General features: G+C 44.0%; 1 protein-coding gene across 1 annotated transcript in view; it reads left to right on the top strand.

Annotated features, from left to right (window-relative positions):
- The window catches only part of CSMD2 (CUB and Sushi multiple domains 2), a 512,752-nt gene that overhangs the window by 336,863 nt on the left and 154,682 nt on the right, over positions 1-21,207 (top strand). The window contains exons 14-15 of the mRNA XM_037499127.1: positions 10,480-10,806; positions 14,025-14,219. Coding sequence (XP_037355024.1) covers positions 10,480-10,806; positions 14,025-14,219 — 522 coding nt within the window. The remainder of the gene's footprint in view (positions 1-10,479; positions 10,807-14,024; positions 14,220-21,207) is intronic.

The raw sequence follows: 21,207 nt of genomic DNA, 5'->3' as shown, positions 1-21,207 counted from the left end.
TGTGAGAGAGAGGAAGAAGGAGTTGATCTATTTTGCTTACATAACTGGGTGTCGTCATTCGTGGAGATAAGGAATGAAAGAGGCTTAGGGAGATAAATAAAGAGCTCAATTTTGGACATGCATTTCAAGTGCTGGTGGGATCGCCATAAAGATGTGCATCAATCTCAAGCCAAGTCAGACTGAGCAGTAGGACCTGCCAATGTTTATTTAAGACACAATGGCCTAAAAGAATAATAGTTGAGGAGTGAAGAAAGAACCAAAGGAAGGCCCATAACTGGGCAATCTTGGGGAACATTCCAGATCCTATAATCTGAGAGAATCAGGTTTGGGGAAGACTAGTTCATTTGTGGGCATATTTAGTTTAATTTACTTGCATAAAATCCAGACTCCTCCTCATGATTCAAAAGACCTTTGCCATCCTCCCCAGTTCATCTCTGGTACCAAGTTCCATGGTTCTCCTTGCTTCTGCCATATTGGTCTCCTTTCTTCCCTTCAAATATGCCAGGGCCATTCCCACCTCAGGGTCTTTGCCCTTGCAATTCCTTCTGCTTGGAGTGATCTTCCCTTAAGATGACTGGTTACTTCATCAGCCTACATCTCAGAGGCCACTTCCCCAGGCCATCTCTGACCCCTTATTGAGAGGAAGCCACCCCACCCCATTTGCTCTTTTTCTCTTCACCCAGTCTTATGTTCTTGTTACTTATTAGAATGTAAACTTCTTGAGGATTGAGGACCTGCTAGTTGGACTTGCTGGTTGTCAACTGCATCCCAAGAGCAGTGACTGGTACACAGCAGGTGCTCTATCAATGCTCGAGTTATATAAAGACATTCCCAAAATCATTGAATATATAGGTCTGGGGCATGGAAGAGGTCTGTCCTGGAGGTATGCATTTAGGAGTTGTGAGTAGGCTGGGGTATCCTAGAGAGAATGTATAATGTGAGCAGACAACCTTGAAAATAGACATTCTATCAAATGTAAAAGTCAGATAAAAGAGAGAAGCTTTCAGATGACTGGGAACTAGCCCGAGCTAGATAACCTGAAGTGGGTGTGTTGGAAGACAGAATGACAGTGTCTCGGGAGGGAGGGTGGAATCAATCCTGTTGAATGCCCTGAGATTACTAACTCAGGAAACCAGCACCAATATTGCCTGCCTGTGGGGTGGAAAATGAACAAAGAAAAGAAACATTAAAACCTGAGCATAATTTGTTGTTATTGGATCAAGTAGGATTTTGAAGCAAGTAGGATTTTAAGAGCATATGCCATGTGCTTAGGAAATACGTGACCAGCCCCGTCCATTCATCCCTGAGGCTCCTTTTGGAATGTGTGTGGATTTCTAGAAGGCCCCCTCAGTGTTCTCCTGAAAGAGAACAAAACCTTAATTTAATCTTGTTTATGACAAAGATGAGCCAGGTGGCCAATTCTTTACTCACACACGTGACCTTGACATCCTCACCCAACTTCCTGGGGATGAGGGAAGTTAAATAACTTTCTCCAAATTCCAGGGCCAGAGATGATGCTATGCAAGTCAGATGAAAATTAACATACACCAAGCTTCTGAGCAGAAAGAGGTAAAAGAAATTCAAGGGTGGTTTTGCGAAGCCTCTGCTGCAGCTCAGCTGTGGCATTAATCAGCAGAGCTGCCTTGCTATGCTGGTCCGGGGACACACAGTGAAGCATGAACAGCCTGATTGGGTGGCTCCTGCTGGGTGAGCACCACTGGAGAAAATCGCCCAACCAGGCAAATTGGTGCTGCTACAAACTCGTGGTCACCAATCTCAGTCAAGCCTTCAACTGTACCTGGCAATCCATCTGTGTTCCTCAAGTCAGTCTATTCTCCCCTTCTCCGCGGTAGCTATCTCATGTACTGCCACTCCCCATCAAACCATGAACAGCCCCCTCTCCTCACCTGGCATTGGAACATTACCTTGTCTCTCACCTCACAGGCAATAATGCCCTTGACTTCCACGGCTCCCTGGTGGCATAGGGGTTAATCAAGCTATTGCCAGACACTGTGACATGAGTTCGATCCCCAGCCAGGGAGCTGACCCACATGGTGCAGCAGACCTCTCCTGTCCCACCTGCTGCTCCTCCTCAGCAGTGTATTGCAGTGGATCCAACTGTTGTGCTCCCCACTCTGTCTCTAGTGAATCCTCTCACCCCCACAGCTCTGGCATTGTATGCATAAATAAAATAAATCTTTTTTTAAAAATAATAAAAATAATGCCCTTGATTTCCAAATACCAAAAACACAAGAGCCTACAGGTGATAACCATCCCCACCATTCCCCTTGCCTCCGCAACTTATAACAGAGATGCTTGTTCCGTTCTCGCAACAGAAGCCAAAATCACTTTGTAGATTGTGCACCCCATTTAGGCTTTAGATCTGGGCACTTCAAATACCTTGAGCTTCACAGTAAGACACACACACACACTCACCAATACAGACACACACACTCACCCATGATGGAGACCTGCACACATTTCACAAGTAGTTCTTACCTTTGCTAACTATACTCAGCTATTTCCCACTCTCTCCCCCTTTATTTTTTGTTTCTTTTGGCTCTACTTTTGTTTTAGATTTCAGGTCATGACTCACCACATTGTTTTCCTGACCAGCCATGCTGGATCTCAAATGCCCTCTTTACATTCAGAAATCATTGCAAGGGGTGTCTGCCCTTGTGTCCATCGCTCACCTCCCTGACCTGATCGCGCCATCCATTCTGACCTCTGTGTCCACCATGCCTAGAAACTGTTCTCACCTAGGTCACCAGGGAAACTCTGTTGGTGAAATCCAGGGTGTCATTTTCCACCCTAATTATATCCAGGCACTCGGTCGTATTTCAGGACAGGGGGCCTTTCCCTGCTTCCAGAAATCACTTTCCTTCTACTCCTCGGTAGCTTCGTCTCCATCTGCCCAGCCAGCTTCTCTCCATTCTCTCGAAGTTCCCTGCCATCTTTCTTTCCTGGCCAACTGTTATTTGAGGTCTTTGTCTTTTAGTAATATTATACATTTCCCTACATCTTACTTAAGCCACTTTATTTTTTTTGCTAGTTGCCTCTTCATTCCTTTGACCCATATTTCTATTTTGACTGTTTTTATTGAATTGTAGTTCTTTACATATTACACACAACAAAGATTTTACTGTAAACACTTGCAAATGTTTTCTCTCCATTTGTTCCTCACTATCTAACTTCTGTTTTTGCTGAGTTTTCATTTCTGTGCTTATGAATATTGTTTCCCTTATGATTTCTGACTTTGGTATAATACTAAAGAAGTCCTTCCTTACCTCTGAGGTCAGACAAATGTTCCTTATATTTTCTTCTGGTATTTCTATGATATGTTGAGTGAGATGTCAATCTAATTTTTTTCCATAACTGGTTAGACGTGCATCCAAACATCTTTTATTGATCAATCTCTTTCCTATGAATGTGAAAAGCCCCTTCATGATATAGTAAGTAGTAAATTCTTAGTTGACTGTATCCCTTTCTGAATTTTCTTTTTCAGCTCCATTCATCTCTGTTGGAAGTCAATGAATGTAGATTTTATTTTTGCAGCTTCGTAATGTTTTATTATGTAAGTTCCCTCCTCCCTCCAAGGGGAGGGAGGAAGTGGGAGGAAGAGTGGTGGTTGAGAGGTTGGGCTCTAGAACCAGCTAGACTGGGTTCATATTCCAGCCCCACCACTCACATGCTGTATGACGGTGGGCAGGTTACTTGAACTCCTGGACTTGGTTTCTGCATCTGTAAAATGGGCATAAAATGGGCAGAATAAAGAAGAGTTGCTGGGAGGGTTAATGAGTTAAGACATAAAACACTCCTGGGATGCCAACTGGCCTCCTATGCTATTCCTCATCATCTCAAGGGAAAATTGACCCAACATATGGGTGTGTTAGATTGTTTTAAGTTCCAGAAAAAAAAATTGGTGTGGATCTTGTCTGAAATTGTTAAATGTATACAATGACTTGAGGATAATCATCATCTTAACATTATGAACTCTTAGTCCAAGAAAATAGTTTGTGTCTCATTTAAAATTTATCTTGGCCTATCAGTAAAGTTTGGTTGTTTTCTTTATATAGGTAATGTTTGTTTATTATTTGGGGCTGAATTTGATTTGCTAATACTTTGCATATAGGGTTTCTTTTACACTATGGGTGTGTCAGTGTGTGAATGGGTATGAATATGTATGTCATGTTTAATCTTTATGGGAGTATTTGTATCAAAATTAATTTAAAGACAATGGCTATCATAGTTTAAGATTTTAAAGTGCATCTATGAAGCCATCAACTCAGTTTTCAGTTTCCCTTCACACAATTTTGGTAATGCAAAATTTCCTGGGAAAGCCACCATTTTGTCAAGATTGTCAATGTATTACTGAGATATACTATACTTTTATAATTGTCTTATCTCTTTAATTTTATTATCCTATCTATGTGTATGTATCTTCTTCTCTCTTTTGATTTCTTGAGAACAGTGTGAAATTTCTCTTTTATTGGTCTTTCAGAAGTTAATTTTTCTGCTTTTATCTTTACTAAGTTTTTCCTCACTTCTCTTTGTCTTGTTTAATTATTCCTCTCTTTGTAGTTTTTTTTAGTTTAAATATTCACTTCACTTTTTTATATCTTTATTATTTAATAACCAATCAGGCTATGAATTTTATGATGATGGTCTAGTATCACCACCATTATTATAAACAGTTTGTACTGATAGCTTTTGTTTCTGCTTTGAACTCAATAGCTTATTAAGGAAAAGATGTTTATAAGATTTCAAGCAAGTGGGTTTTCTTTATTCTTTTATTATTGATTTCTAATTTATTTGCACTGTAAATAGAAAATGTGTTCCCAAAGTTTTTGTTTTGTGGAAGAATTTATGGCGATTTCCTTATAGCCTACTATAAAGTCTATTTTTATAATATTCCATGCGCACTTGTAAAGAAGGTGGTATTCCTTGTTTGAAGGCTATATATGATATATACACACTCACCATATTTTTTAATTGTATTTTTTTTTTATTGAGGAAACACTGGTTTACAACACTGTATATGATTTAGAGTTGTGGGTTCACACCTCTTCAGATAATGTCTTACCTCCCACCAACGTGTCCATGGCCCTCCACCACGGCCCATCCCCCTCTGTTCCCTACTCCCCACTCTTCCCTTTGGAAGTTCAGTTTACAATCAGATTTCTAAGGTTTGCTTTGGTTAGTTTTGTCTGTTCCTTTGTTTTGTTTTTTTATAGTTGGTCTGTTCCTTTGTTTCTTTTTTTTATAGTCAATCTATGCTCACTCAACTCATCCTATTTTATAGATGTTCTGTATCTTTATTTACTTTGACTTCAGATTAGTATTCTATTCTCCAACTCTCGTATTTTGTAAAATAGTTCATTTGGTGTGTTTCATTGTTTTGGACCATAAAGTATCACAACTGTCATGTCTTCATTTTGGAATGTGTGCATCATCCGCTTTTTAAATATCATCTTTTGATTTTGTTCTGCTTTGTCAAGCCCCTCGTAATTGAATTATCATTTTACAAGCAGTGGAGCTAGCAGTGACTAAAAGAGAGCTTTTCAACAAGCCCCTTTTATTTTCTACTCGTGATCACATTAAATAATAATGCAATATTTTGCATAGTAATTATTCATCCACTTGTTAATGAATGTTCATATTGTTTTTGCTTTGTTTGTTTGTTTTCCAAAAGCCTGAGCCATGGGCAAGTCCTCTGGGTGAAAGGTTTATCCAAGGTCAAGATCCATGAGTACAGCCTGGTACTACTTCTGAACAGAAAAGGAATTTCATCTCCCTCTCTCAGCCTGGGTGATCAATAGTGATGAGATCCAATTACCATTCCTTTTGTTTTCCTCATTTGGGTCACTGAGGAGCAAGTGTTTTCTATTCGCTAACAGAAATATTCTAAATGTAACATGCCAGCATGATTTTCTAGAGTAAGAGAGGCTAGACCTTTGGAGAATAACCCACACTCCCTTTGCTTGCCTGTCACAACAAAAGTGAGTTCTGTCGAGATTTTTAGTTCTAGTTCTATGTTCTACTAGTGTCTGTTTATCAGTTTCTGCTCATTCCTGATGCTAGAAGAAATGTCTCTTGGTAACTGTCGAGAGGACTCTTGGCCCATAGACAACATCATCCAAGAGTCTAGTGTGATTTTATAACACCCAAAGATTTTAATATTAAAATTCCTTTTTTGTGGTTCACATTTGCTCCAACCAGTAGTTCTCACTGGCTACACACTAGGATCACCCAGGGTATATGAAAACCTATGATGCCTTAGACACACATTCCCAATTAAATAGGAATCTTTGAGACCAGGGTTTTGGTCAATTTTGACACTCCGGCTATGAGGCATGAGCCTCTTACCTACCCATCATTTTACTCAATTCTTCTGAGTCACTTTGTATATACATACAAGCCATATGTCTTGTCCCAAAACAAGGGTTGTGTTTATTAGGATAAATTAACCAGTATACATTTATTGTCATTTTACTTTACATTTCCCCGTTTTAATGCTCCCATATTGTTTCCTCTGAATTCTTTTTCTTTTGCTAAATTGACTGCTTTGCTTTCTTCTATTTGGTAATTTTGAAGATAAACTACTTTATAGTGTATTACTAATTACACTTAACATCTTTTTTAAAATGCTCTAACCTGTATTTCTCTAATTAAGCACAGAAACAATACAACAGAATTTCTTTCTAGAAGAGGAATTAGCATATCTCCTTGCTCCAACTTTACTCTTTATATTAGTATAATCTGGAATATTTTATCCTGGGCTTAGGGAGGAGAGATACCTTATATCTTATCTTCCAAGGAGTATTTGTTACACTTGCAACTATTTTGTAATTCTGCTGATAGTAGTTATTTACACTCATGACTCCATTGCTTTATTTGCTCATTTGGAGTCATCTCTTTGCTGTATAGTAAACATTTTCAAGTGTTTTTTCATGAATAGTATGTGAATAATATACCTTTGAGGACTTTGACATTGGGATCAGTGCCTATTGCCTTTTCAGCTGAACAACTTGGGTGGATCAGACCTTTTTCTACTCTAATCTATGTCAGGATGATCCATATTGTGTCTAAAGAAATGCATAAAGTCTGCTTTCACAGACTTTGGTCAACTCTGTTGATGGGTACTTGGTTCAGGGTAGGGATCAGAGGCACTTATACTCGCATCACCATCTTTTTCAGATGATGTCGATCATTAAATACTCATTGATTCATTCAGCAAATATTGATCGAGCACCTACAATGAGTCAAGCATTGTTCAAGCCATTAGGAATCAGAAGAATCAAGATTTCTGCTTTCGTCGGGTAGATGTGTGTGTGTTTTGAGCAGAAATGTGTTCCATTAAAAAAGGGAACAAGATAATTTTAGAGAGAGATAGCAGAACTACCATATACAGCTGTCCAAATTCCAAAATGGTACCCCTGGAGCTTTGCAACAAGGTAGCCTTGAAGCCACCCTGAAACAGGGCATCAAGTATAAAGTGATAGACTGATGGAGTGGGGCTGGGGATTTGGGTGATGTTAAATTCTCCTCTGCAGTAAATTTGTCCACAGGCTTACAGCGCCCTCTAATGATCTTCCCACCAAAACCAGAGTGCCGTGCGTGTGAGTGTGTGTGTGTGAGTGTGTCTGTCTGTCTGTCTGTCTTTAGTTAGCCTTCGTATTGTTCTACTTATAGGCAGGTCCCATGGATTTTTTTTCTCATCTGTCTGCAAGGTTAATTGACTTTGGGTTGTGTCAGGATTCCTCATTTTTTTTTTATTATTAGTATTTTATTTTATATTTTTTTACATTATTTTTCATTTTTGTACAATGTATGCATTTTCATCTCAGTTATAGTCCCTGTGAAATTCCCATTCACCCATGAACCATCATCATTATTTACACTGTGCTCTCACCTGGACTACCACAACGCTGGAGACAGGATAGCCCTGTGGGGCATCCAGGTCCAAGCTAGAGCCTCCCAAAATCAGTGCTCCTGTAATGGTCAGCATCCTCAGATTAATCTTCAGCAAATTCTAGAAACAGCCCCAAGGGTCCCACTGTTAGACGTAAGCTAGTGGGTAGGACTTTTCTCATACTGGGGGAGAGTGTTCGTTGGTAGTGAGGACTCTGTACCCTGGAGTCAGATGGGTTTAAAGCTGCATGGATTGCATGCTGCCATTTACTGGGCTCGGGACCCTGGCAAATTGCTTAGCCACTGTGTGCTCAGTGTGCTCAGTGTCTTCATCTCTAAATGCCTGGTGGTATTATTGATGAAAGTGCTTAGGACAATGTCTGCACTTAGTAAACCCAATGGTATATAGTAATAATTACTATTATCAATATTTTGTGTTACCTAAAATCTTTTTCATGTTCTTCTCTCATGGCCTCGACTCAAACTCTTTCTCTACTTATAAAGTACAGAGATTACAGAATAAGACTGAGTGTGTCTTAGTGAACAAAATCATTTTACTGAATTGGATGGGAGAATTTTCAATAGCAGGTTGGGAAACAAATACCTAATACAGGGATCTCCCTGATGGCCTAGGGTTAAGCCTTAGCACTACCACCACAAAGGCCCACCTCAAAGGCCTAAGTTTGATCGCCAGCCAGAGAGGTGACCCCACAAGGCGCAGCAGACCTCTCCAGTCTCGCCCGCTGCTCCCCTCAGCAGTTTATTTCAGTAGATCTGCCTGTTCTGCTCCCCACTCTGTCTCTAGTGAATCCTCTTACCCCCAGCACCTCTGGCCTGCACCCCAGTTCTTCTACACAAAAATAAATAATAAAATCTTTTAAAAAAGAGAAATACCTAATACAGAAAAGGGAAAGATGGGCACAGTTGGAGAGAAAGGAGAAAGTAAACATAAGGCATCTCCAATTTCTTTGCATTGTGTTTTCTTTCTTTTACAAACATTCTTACTATTTTTCATCTTAGTCTCATCATAATTAGCAAGTCAAATATTTACTTACTTATCCATATTATTAATACCAAACATCAATATAAATCTTACAAAGGGATTTAAATGTTTGTCCATATTAGTTTTACCTTCTTTAGACCTTTATACATTAAAACTATTTAGAATGAACCTATATCACTTCTGCAGTCAAAAACATTAAATATTTTCATTTTGAAAAATTATCACCCAAGAACCTATTACCTTAATAACAGTTTTTATTTGAGGCCTCACATCCAGTCTTTATCCCTATATAAATAAGTAATTAATAACATTAATCAAAAGTATACAGATTATTTAATGACCCGCTGTTTTACTTAAAATGATGTTTAACGTTCTTTTTTCTGCAGGGTCATATTTATCACTTTAATGATTGCATTCAAATGGCATCACATTAAAGGCCATAATTTACCTCCCATTACGGAGCTGACATATAGGTTGTTCACATTCTATCTCTGTAATAAAATTATGTCCCTATAAACTTCTTCGTCCATGTGGTTCTTTTTCTTTTGAATTAATTCCTGAGATTACCGAGTCAGAATACTTGAATAGTTGTGTGGCTATTGATAGGAATTCATATACTCCCAAAAAGATTCTATCCACTTCCCTCTGCAACTGGCAATAAATACATATGCGTGTCCATGTGGTCTCAGCAATATGGCTGGTATATTTTTTCTTTCCTCATTATTCTAGTGAAATGGACTTTGCTTTCATCTTCTCTTTTTCATATGCATTCTCTGGGCAACTCTTTGTTCATCTTCATGTTCTTATACAGTAAAATCTCTAATTGAATATTGATATTTGCCCTATTCTATTATTTTTCTTTTTAATCTTGGTTTGTTTGCTTTTCCACTTAGAGCACTTTCTTTGCCTCATCCAGTTGTGTTAGTCATTGGCACGAGAAGGGTTTGAAATGGGGGTTTTCAGAGGGATGGACCTTTTAAAGTAAAAGAGATAACAGGAAGTAGGCAGGGCTTCTAGATGAGGTGCTGTCACCTCTTTCCCCCAGCTTCTTCTTGGTCTCTAGAAGAGTGTCTACCTGGCCCTTCCTTAGCACAGCTCTGTAGCTTCGAGGTAGCCAGGTCCCCAGGCACACCTGTCCCATCCCCACTAAAAATGTTTAAAAGAGACATGTGAACTTGGGATATCTCCACCCTGGTTACCACCGGGAGGACTACCATCTGCTGAGTGAACTTGGGCAGCGTGACCACCCTTAAGCTTCAGTACTTCTTATCCAACATGAAGGACCAAAACTGTCTTCAGATGAGCACAGGATAGGGCGGAGGACCTGGAAAAAAACCACTCTCTGCCAGGTCTGCAGTTTGCCAGAGGGCCCCTTCCCAGAGCCTTGCCCAGCATGGAACCCAGCATGTCTCCACTGAGAGCTGCAGGCCCAGCCAGTCCAGGCCGCCTTGTTCACTCTCTCTTTCCACTGCTCTTTAAACTACAAAGACGCCCCCCGCCAGCCCTCAGTGGCCCAGGCAGAATGCTGGGGGCACCTGCTGACCTCCCCTGCTGTTTTCTTGCAGTTTCCTGCTTCTTCAACTTCACCAGCCCTTCTGGGGTGGTTCTGTCGCCCAACTACCCAGAGGACTACGGCAACCACCTCCACTGTGTCTGGCTCATCCTGGCCCGGCCCGAGAGCCGCATCCACCTGGCCTTCAACGACATTGACGTGGAGCCTCAGTTTGACTTCCTGGTCATCAAGGACGGGGCCACTGCTGAGGCCCCAGTCCTGGGCACCTTCTCAGGAAACCAGCTCCCCTCCTCCATCACAAGCAGTGGCCATGTGGCCCGTCTCGAGTTCCAGACTGACCACTCCACGGGGAAGAGAGGCTTCAACATCACTTTTACCAGTGAGTCCTCCCTCCCGCCCTGAGGGCCACCTCTGGGGAGGATCTGGAATGCTCCCATGAGGAGTGTTGACATGGGTGGGCCAGTTCCAAAGGCATTGCAGGACTGCGGTGCCCAGGGTGGGGTTCCAGCGAGACCAGAGAAGCATAACACCCTGGCCACTGGGCAAGGCTCTATTTTCTGCAGAGTTGCTCTCTTTTGAGCAATTATTTCCTGTAGGCGTGGTGTGTATCATAAAAAGGAGACTTGGGCCTCATTTTACCATCTCATTGTCTCCTCCTATCCCCCAGACCTAGCTGGAGCCAGAGAGGGCCCAGGGGAGGACAGGCCTGTTATCCCTTCTGTACTCCCTCATCCTCTCTGGTGTGCTCCCCCAAGCTCCTGACTGCCTCCTGCATGTTGGCTCTGGGGGTTCTTGGTGGGGTTGCTTGCACTTTGCTTCGTCCAGTTCCCATTCCCATTGTTAAATCAGAAACAAAAGGTTCTGGAAAAATGCTTCTGTTAGGCCCTGGGCTTATTGGAGCCAATTCTGAGGGCACATCCTTATTGCCCCTCTCAGGGCCACAGTCCAAAGAGTACCACCTCCAGTTTCAACCCTGAGCCACCTCTGTAGAAGCAACCAGAAGCTCAGCAGGGATTATTTGCTTTTCTGTGTCTAGTGGGGTTACAGCGAGGGTGGGAATGGGGATAAAAGCTTGAAAACTGCTGTAGAAGCTGAGAACTCCATCAATTTCAAGTAGTCAAGTGGGGGCTAGAACTGGTTGGCCTGAGACTGCTTGTGAAATGCAAGTCCCCAACTCAAGCCCCACCCCATGCACACACACATGCTTAGGGCTTCTCTCTCTCTAGTACTTTTTGAAATGATCTTGCAGCCGCTAGCATAGAGGTCTTGCCTCCTTGTCCCACCCGTCCCTGGGGTCCAGTTAAGCTGAAGACAGTATGCTAAATGGTGGGTCATGTGGCACTCTGAATTCCAAGGGACAACCCAGGCTAATTCTTCCCTGACATTCCCCTTCTTCGGGGCACCAGAGTCATTAGAAACAATTTCCCTTTCAGGGCAGACCTTCTCCAGGGCATTCTTGTTTCTTCTATGTATGGACAGGAGGGAACAGAGCCCAGTTCTGATTTCCCTCATCTCCCCAGCCGAACCCTGCAGCATGAGCTGCAACCTATCTACCCCCAAGCCCAAGTTCCCATGAAAACTGGAGCCGTGGAAAGGTGGGCCATGAATGACTTTCCCTCCCGTGCCCTCTACCCAGCACAGGTTGTGGAGCATGGTCAGGACTGGTGTGTTTTGAATGGAAGGGCCCATGAATGAGCAAATGCTCTTTGTACCCTCTGGAGGGAGTGCAATACACAAGGGTCTCTCAGGGAAGCCCATGCATCCAGGATGGTCTGGTCTGGGCAGGGGACTCTGCAGGCTCAAAGGAGGTGTGGATACCAGCAGGGGCCTGGGGCAAAATGGATGCAGACAGTCTGCTAGGAAAACCCTGCCCTAGTAAGGCCCTGATTTCTAGGAAAAAAGCAAATGCTGAGTTGTCAGAAGGAAGGCGCAGAGGTGGTGGACCTGACCTGAGAAGGGGGCTGTTACCCAGACTTCTAGCCCAGGTCTCTTCACCATTATGAAAGCAATACCCACCCAACATGTAAATACTCAGAAAACGGGGCAGGTCCGAGGAGAAATGCCAATCACCATCCCCCACCAGAAATGATACTTGTCAACATTTGGTGAACACAGTTGCAGACATCAAACGCTTTTCTGTGCATTAATACAAATAGACAGTTGGGTGGGTGGGTAGAAATATTTTATTTTTGAACTCTGGGTTCCAGCCTAGAACTGCTGAATTAAAATCACTGCAGTGAGGAGGCCCCTGCATCTACATTTTGCACAAGCTTCTGAGGTGACTCGGATGCAGTTAGAGATCACAGTCTACAGACAAGCATTTGGGAACCAGTGTGGGCGTCTCCGTAGGACATTCATCTCCTCAGTCTCATTCCAACTGATGACCCTCTAGGCTGAACTTGAATTTGTCCAGTGTCACAATCACAACCACAGTTTCTCCAGTGTTGCAATCTCCATAGCAACAGTGCTTCCCCTTGCAATGACCTGGCATCTGTGTCCTGCCTCCTTAGAGGCGACCCAGTCCTTCTTCCCCTTGGAGCATTTTGGTGAGTGATGAGAGCAGCTACTGTTTGCTGCTGTGTGAGCACTCTGCAGTCACCACTGCCAAAGTGCCCTGAGCTAAGATCTGTCCTTCACATGCCAGGAAACTGAGGCGTGAACATTTGTACAGGTAGACCAGGGCAGTGTTACATAGCCTGTGGTCACTGTTGTGTGTGTGCTGCGGTGTGAGTGTGTGTGAGCATCTGTGCATGAGCGACTGATAGCGTTTTGAGTAGACAAATGCCTGGTCTGATGACCCCAAGCATCATTTTTCTTCCTACTTCCTGCCTCGCGGTCATCATTCCTCATGAAGGAATGTTTAGAAGACTGAAGTTTGGGCTGATGGAGGTTTGCATTTCAGAGGGAAGGGTATTGGGGGCTCCGTAGAAACTCTGCAAGGGAAATCACTGTCCTCTCCAGGCCAGTTGCTCCCCCAGATCACCTTCAGGGGGATGGATGGCCAAATTTGCAGACCTCATGCCTCAGCAAGATCCAGCAGCCCCTGATTAATTGCCTGGGCAGACTGAGAGGCCACATGAAATGGCTCTACCCTAGGCCAGCTCCTGCAGGGTGCTTATTGTCTGCTAGTGTCGCTGGGCCCAGCCCCCTGCTCACCTGCAACAAAAATGACCCCGCAACTGTCTGAAATTAGGGAAGCATGGCTAGATCTGCCATTGAGGACATAGATCTGCTCCCCAGCCATGGCGGGCCTCAGTTTCCCCCTTTGTAAACTGGAGGAATGACATCTACTCCATGGAATCATTATGTGACATAAACGAGCGGCATGAGAAGCAGCCCACCACCTGAGCTCTAAGTGTCCGTTGGAATGAGGTCAGATTAGGTGCTCAGGAAGGTGGCGATCAAGTTTAAGGAGCTTAACCTGCTTTAGACTCATCCTGATTCTGAGGTCTCTCCCAACAGCGTGGCAGGGGTTGAGGGAGTAGTGGAGGTCTCAGGTTGTTCTCAACAAGGAAGCTTATTTCCTTCAGGGTGTTTTATTTATTTTCTTTTGCCCCCCAGCTCTGTCTAATCACTTCTTTGCCGCCACCCCCACAGCCTTCCGACACAACGAATGCCCGGATCCTGGCGTCCCGGTAAACGGCAAGCGGTTTGGAGACAGCCTCCAGCTGGGGAGCTCCATCTCCTTCCTCTGTGATGAAGGCTTCCTGGGCACTCAGGGCTCAGAGACCATCACCTGCATCCTGAAGGAGGGCAGCGTGGTCTGGAACAGCGCCGTGCTGCGCTGTGAAGGTTCGTGCCTGCCGCCGGGGGCTGGGGCTGTCAGCCAGCGGGCTGAGGTGGGCGACCAAGGGACCCACCAGGGTGGCCCGCTCCTGTATGCCCCTTCTCTTCTCCCAGGGCCCAGCCCACCCTCTTGCCCCCATGCTCGAATGGCAGGGCTTTTGAGCACAGCTTTGCATGGAAATTTAAGTGTAACCAGAGATTAAGCCAAAGAAACACTGGTTCAAGACTATGAGGTATCAAAAACACCTCTTTCAGCTGGGAGCTCTCTCAATGTCACAGCCATTAGGAGGCCTGCTCCCAGCTCCCGCCCCGGGGAGCCTGGCAGCCCAAAGCAGTCTTGGCAGTGCTGTGAGTTCGCCAGTCTTTGAGGCTGCCTGCCACTCTTCTTCTCCACCTGCTCCTTTCCCCTGTGTCCTGGGACGTGTCCCGGGCATGGCCCTTGTGCCCCTGTTAAATGCAGTCAATCTCCAGGAGGCTTGGGGCAGGCCAGCCAGGACATCACTGCCTGAAGCAAGTGCAAGGCTCCGTGGCACTTGCTCCTCCTGCCACACAGACTAGGCTTTGACTCCATTGCAGAGAATAACCCCTGTTATGGCAAACCGCAGGCATTTCAGACACAGGCTGTGGTGGAAGATTATTGGGGCATCCGTGGGATGGGAAGGGTGAGTTGATAACATACATTTGGAGAGGTATGGCCCTATACCCCTAAAATACATAGTGTTGTAAACCTCAAGAAACTTAATTTTAAAAAGTCACACACAGGCCAAGCTTCTTAAGGGCAGGAAATCATGTGAGATCTGTGCACAAATGCAGTGCCTGGCACAGACTAGGTGCCCAAAAACCCTTGTGAAAAACAGATGAGCAGTGAGTACCCCCAGGCCCCTTGGAGGCATGACAGTGTCCAAGGGCAGTGGTGGCCTCCTTTGAGGAGCCAGAAAGCTTTTCCCTCTCATTTCAAGTGTTGGGCAGAGGGTGGAGACTTCTCTATATACCCAGCCCCCATGTCCAAATCTGAGCGCTTAGCCAATAAGTGGGAAGGAGAGCCAACCTCAAAGGGGAGCGTGCCTGAGAGCTGGCAGGTGTGTGGGTGGTAGGTGGGAGGGAGAGGAGAGGCCACCCAGACCACGGTGCATGTGGCAGAGGGGCTGGCATCAAGGTGGGCTTTCAAGTCTAAGGATCCTGGGCCTGAACCCTGGCAAGTCACCTTTTCCCTCTGAGTCTCTTTTTAAAAAAAACTGTCGGGGGAGGGGGCGTAAAAAGATGCAGCTGTGAAGGGCAGTTCCCAACATACATTAAATATGCAAAATTGTTAGTGTGCCCTCGCTGGCTTGTGAGCTCCATGAGGTTCCAGAATCTTCCTTGGCCTTGTATCCTCACAACTGGCATGTCGTTTGACACTTGGTTGATATTCAGTCAATACTAGTTGACGGTATGAATGAATGAATGAATGAATGGGCAAATGACCAATGACTAGGTTAGAGCTTCCCTAATGGACTCCAGAACCCAAACTCTCACCAGACTGCCTTTAGTCTGCTCCCTGAAATTTGCCAGCTGAGTCACCCTGGGCAAGTGACTGGACTACTCTGTGCTTCAGGTGCCCCATCTTTGAGTGTGGTTAATAATGGGAGCCTACCCCCAGTGTTGTCAGGAGCCTGCACTGATTTGGAAAAGTACCTGGCAGAACGACAGGACTCAGACTGTGCGCCTTATTTTAAGCAATTCATCAGGTGAACACCCTCCGCAGTGGGGGATCAAGTGCTATGCTTCTGTGCTCGCCCCAATCATGCCATGAATGGGCGGCTTTGTGCCCTGCGCATCACGCAGTGAGGTTCACACAGCTTCATCTGCCATCTCCCGGCAGAGTGAGCACTTTTGGAAATGAGATGAGCTCTGGAGTCAGAAAAACAATGTGCAACTCCTGACATCCCCTCCAGCTGAGGGACAGAGGGGTCGGCTAACTCACTGCTTAGGGCAGCCAATCCCAGACTTAAAACAGAGGAGCAGGCAGGATGGGGTGCTCCTGGGAATCTGGGATTGTTGGGAGAACCCAGCTTTATCATCAGCATCTTTGTCTTTTCCCATTTTTTTTCTCATTTGTTTATGATTAAGTATCCCCACCTTGTGGACAATTAAATGCAAAAACTAATGGCCTTTTAAAAAATCTTTTAATATATGCTAAGAGCCACTTAGCTTTTGAGAGGCAATAATGGGACAAGGGAGAAAATGGCTCCTTCTCCTAAATTTAGAAAAAAGGCTGATTGTCTGACCGAATTAAAGCAGAAGATGGCAAACTATTTCCGAAAAGGCCAGATAGAAAGTGGTCTAGCCTCTGTGGGCCCCTGGGTCTCAACTCAGCTCTGTCTCATTCTGCGAAAGCAGCCCTAGATAAGACTTCACTGCCAGCCCAGATTGGGCCCCTGGGTTATAGTTTGCTCACCCCCTGATCTTGAGGACACAGGACATAGGGGATCTCTATGTTCATAATCAGAAATTTCCTAAGAAAGACTTCCAGGGATGGGCTCCCTGATGGTGCAAGGGGTTAAGCATCAGCACTCTGAAGCCATCCGCAGCCACTGTAGCACAAGTTCAATCCCCAGCCAGGGAGATGACCCACATGGCACAGCAGACCTCTCCTGACTCGCCCGCTGCTCCCCTCAGCAGTGTATTTCAGTAGATCTGCCTGTTCTGCTCCCCATTCTGTCTCTGGTGAATCCTCTCATCCCCACACCTCTGGCCTGTACCCCAGTTCTTGTATGCATAAATAAATAAATCTTTAAAAAAAAAGACTTCCAGGGAGTGAAGGCATTCACACAGGGGTGACTAGTGATCTCATCTCCAAATTCTTCTCTTCCTTGTCTCATCAGGGAGCAACTGAGTAATCATACCCTCCTTTGATAGGTGTTTTAACGTCATCTAATTCAGTCAGGCACCAGTCTAGGAAGGAGGTGCAGTTATTGTCCTCACAGCAAACAGAGGTTAAGTTGCTTTCCTGTTAAGTTGCTTTACCACCCGCCCCGATTTGTGAGGAACGGAGCCAGAGTTCAAACCGAAACTCTTGGCTATATTGTGACTACATTTTTCTTGAATGATATCCACTAGAGGAAATATAATTTTAAGCATCTTTATGAAAGATTTAAAAGCATCCACACCTAGGGTGAAAAGCAGGTATCCCACTTTCCTCTTCCCAGCAGAAAATTAAAGCAGAAGGAAACATATTGCCCATCACAAAAGACAAGACCTGACACCACGTGGAAGATAAGAAATTGACTGTGTAAAACATAATGACAGCAGTAGGACAGACATATCAGTTGTGACAATAAAGGTAATTAAACTCCCCATTAAAAGACAATTTCAAACTGAATTTTTAAAAAAAAAATCGCATGGCTTTTAAGAAATACACACAGAAAATGAGATAAATTATCTACAGCGAGTATGTCTTTTCATTTTTAAAGTAATAGTTGGTGGTCGCAAAGAATTTAAACAATACACAAATACAGTGGAAGTTCAAAGTGAAAATACTCATTTTCCAGTTCCACTCCCCAGAGGAAAATGATTTAACAGTCTGATGTAAACAGGTCCACATTTTTTCTCTCTGTGTATATACCAAATGTGTTCCTTTTATAATCAGAAACGGAGTCCTATAAAAAAGAAAGAAGATCCATTCTCTCCACTCCCACAAGAGGAATTTAAGCGGTGGCTGTAGCTCATTTAGGCCTCCAAGGAAGAAGGAAGGGTAGTTACTGTGGTTCTAGCATTAGTTCATTTAATCTTCTTGTCACTTCTTGTGAAAAAGAAAAGAAAAATAGTATTGGGCTCTCTAATTGAGAAATCTGCAAACCAGCAGCACTCAGTTATCATGACCCAGCACTCGCAAGGTACTAGGTGCTAAGTAGTGGATCAAGTGCTTTACTTGCATCCCTATGAATCCTCATGATACCACTGCAAGGTGGGTCCTGTCATTGTACTCACAGATGAGGAAACTTCAGTAACAAGGACTTAAGCACCAAGATCACACAGGCAAGTCAATGGGAGAGTCAGCATCAAATCCAAGCATTCTGATTCCAGAAGCATCATTTGGTGATTACAATAATCACCAATTCTGGAGCTGGTTGGTCCAACTCCAGAATTCATCCTTTCATTGGGCCAAAATGGTGGTGGAGGGGTGGACAAGGATTGGTCGGTGAGGAGGCAGCTAGAGGGAGCAAAAGGCCAGAGGAAAAGGTTTTCACTACTTCGGGTCATTCCTTCTCTGGACCGCAAGTGAGCCTTTGAGGGTAGCAGTCAGAGCAGGCATTCCCACATGCATTCATGGTGGTTAGTGATTAGAAGCACAAACCACCCAGGTTTAAATCCTGGCCACTTACTAGCTGTGTGTTTCCACACCGACTACCTAACCTCCCTGTGCCTGTTTTTTCAGCCATGAAATGACGCTAATAGCAGTACCCACCTTGTGGATTGTAGCGAACATAAGCGTACAGGAAAAGAAAAAGCACACGTAAATTGCAGTGTCTGACACCTGGCGAGGGCTCAGCGAGGCCTCGTTCTCTGTGTTGACTCTGTTCTCTCATCATTCCCAATTGTCCCTTATCTGGAACAGCTTTAGCGTCTGGGGTCTCCCTCACAGGAGACACCAGCTCCTCTTCAGCTCAGTGTATTAGTCATATCAGGCTGTCATTTAAAATTCCACAGATTGGGGCCTCCCCAGTGGTGCAACGGTTGAGCACTGGGCTGCGAAGCTGCCCGCAGCCTCTGCAGTGCTGGTTCAATCCCCGGCCCCCAGCAAGGGTCCCACATGGCGTGACAGACCTCTCCTGCCGCCCGCTACTCCCCTCAGCAGTGTATTTCGTCAGTCTGCCTGTTCTGTTACCCGCTCTGGCGCTGGTGAATTCTCTCACCTTCCCACACTTCTGACTGTACCCAGTGCTTGTATAAATAAAAAAAAAATCTTTAAAAAATATATATAAAAAAATTCCACAGATTGGGTGGCTTACACAACGTGAATTTGTTTTCTCACAGTTCTAGGCTCTGGGAGTTAAAGATCAAGATTCCAGTAGTTTGGGTTTCTCCTGAGGTCTCTCTCCTTGGCTCATAGATGGCAGTTGTTTGCTGGTTCTCATGCTGCCTTTCCTCTGAGGTGCCCCTGGTGTCTCCTCCTCCTGTAAGGACATCAGCCCTATGGTGTTAGGGCCTCACCCCATGCACTCATTTCACTTTACCTCCTTAAAGACTTACCTCCTCATGCAGGCACACCGTGGTCGGACTTCAACATCGGAATTTGAGAGGACACAATTCAGTGTGACCTTGTAACGAGTATTTCATTCCTTCAACAAAATATTTACTGAGCACCAACTGTGTGCCAGTCACCAGCTTAGCCACAGCATCCCTCTGTGTTGTCTTATTGGTGCATTGTTCTTCCTATTCAAGGCAGGACCATCCCTCTTTTTTCTTTTTTTCCCCTCGTGCTTGTGTTTCCTTTTTTCACCCTGTTATTTTGAATGAAAAATTTCAAACAGAGAAAATAGTATAATGAACCCATTTACCCATCTCCCGTGTTTCCCCCCCCACCTCCACCCACCACCAACACGATGCTTGGGGATTAATGCAAAAACAATTTCCAGCATAATATTTCATTGACAACACTTTAGAATGTGTCTCAAGATAAAAAGGACTCTTTAAAACCTAACCACAACATGATTATCTTTAAAAAATAAAAATAATTACTTACTACAATTCAATTGCCATGATTAATATATTCTTTTATAGTATATTTTAAAAAAATCAGAATCCTAGATGATTCATACACTACAATTGGCTGATACATCTTAAGTGCTTTTTAATCTGAAGGTGTGTCTACCCCCACCCCTTGTGATCTTTTTGTTGAAGAAGCCAAGCACTTTATCCTGAAAAGTCTCCTGAATCCTGAATTTTGGCAATTAAGGTCTCTGGGAGGTGGTTGAATCTGGTCCTCTCTCTGTCGTATTTCCTTTGTCTGAAAGTAACATCTCAAAACTGAGTCAGACTCAGTACTGTCTTTTGACTGGACTATTTTCTTTTTAAAAAAAAATGTTTATTTATTTATGCATACAAGAGCTGGGGTACAGGCCAGACATGCAGGGAGTGAAAAGATTCACCAGAGACAGAGTGGGGAGCAGAACAGGTGAAATGACTAAAATACACTGCTGAGGGGAGCAGCGGGCGAGTAAGGAGAGGTCTGCTGCCCCACGTGGGTAGCTCCCTACACAGCTGGGTTTCGAACTCATGCTGCAGAGGCTGCGGATTACTTCATAGTGTGGTGTTTAACCCCTTGTGCCACCAGGGAGGCCCCTGACTGGACTGTTTTCTAGGGTCTCTGTTCCCCCATCCGTGATCCATGTGGCTGGCTCTCTCTCTCTCTCTCTCTCTCTCTCTCTCTCTCTCTCTCTCTCTCTCAGAGACATTACAAACCACTGTTAAGCATAGCTTAGGGATTGCAAAATAATAGTATGCTATCATTTCTTTTATAAGCTGGAATCCTTAAAGAAAACTTGCCCTACTCAACTCCTTGGTTACATTGAAGTGTAGTTCATAAAGGAAAAGGCAAGAGAAATGCTTAATTATTTTCCTTGATCACCTGTTTTCATATTAATGGGTTGATTCTTTAATATCCTCCATATCTTTAAATATCATTACGATCTAATAGATTGAAACATTTTGTATATTTAAATCCATTGCAGTTACTGCTCTAATCAATGCTCAAACTGTCCCACTGTCAGTGGGAGCTTTTTGAAGTTCACCACATCTTGCACATTTTCTGCCCCTGACCTAGAATCAGCGGTTTCTCCAAGGAGCCCTGGTTCCTTTAAGTGAAAAATGATATTTGTTATCTGGACACTGGGACTGCTTATAACTATTGAGTAGGTCTTTATTTCGAAGTCTTTTCAATGAATAGAGCTAAGAAATACCTTTTAAAAGATGAAATGGGTTTATTTCATTTCAAATATAAGAACACTTTCTC

Source organism: Talpa occidentalis, unplaced genomic scaffold (assembly GCF_014898055.3).
Source record: "Talpa occidentalis isolate TD23 unplaced genomic scaffold, MPIMG_talOcc4v2.1 talOcc4.9, whole genome shotgun sequence".
Classification (NCBI taxonomy): Eukaryota; Metazoa; Chordata; class Mammalia; order Eulipotyphla; family Talpidae; genus Talpa; species Talpa occidentalis.
Note: the sequence above shows the minus strand (reverse complement) of the source record. Positions and strands in the feature narration are given on the sequence as shown.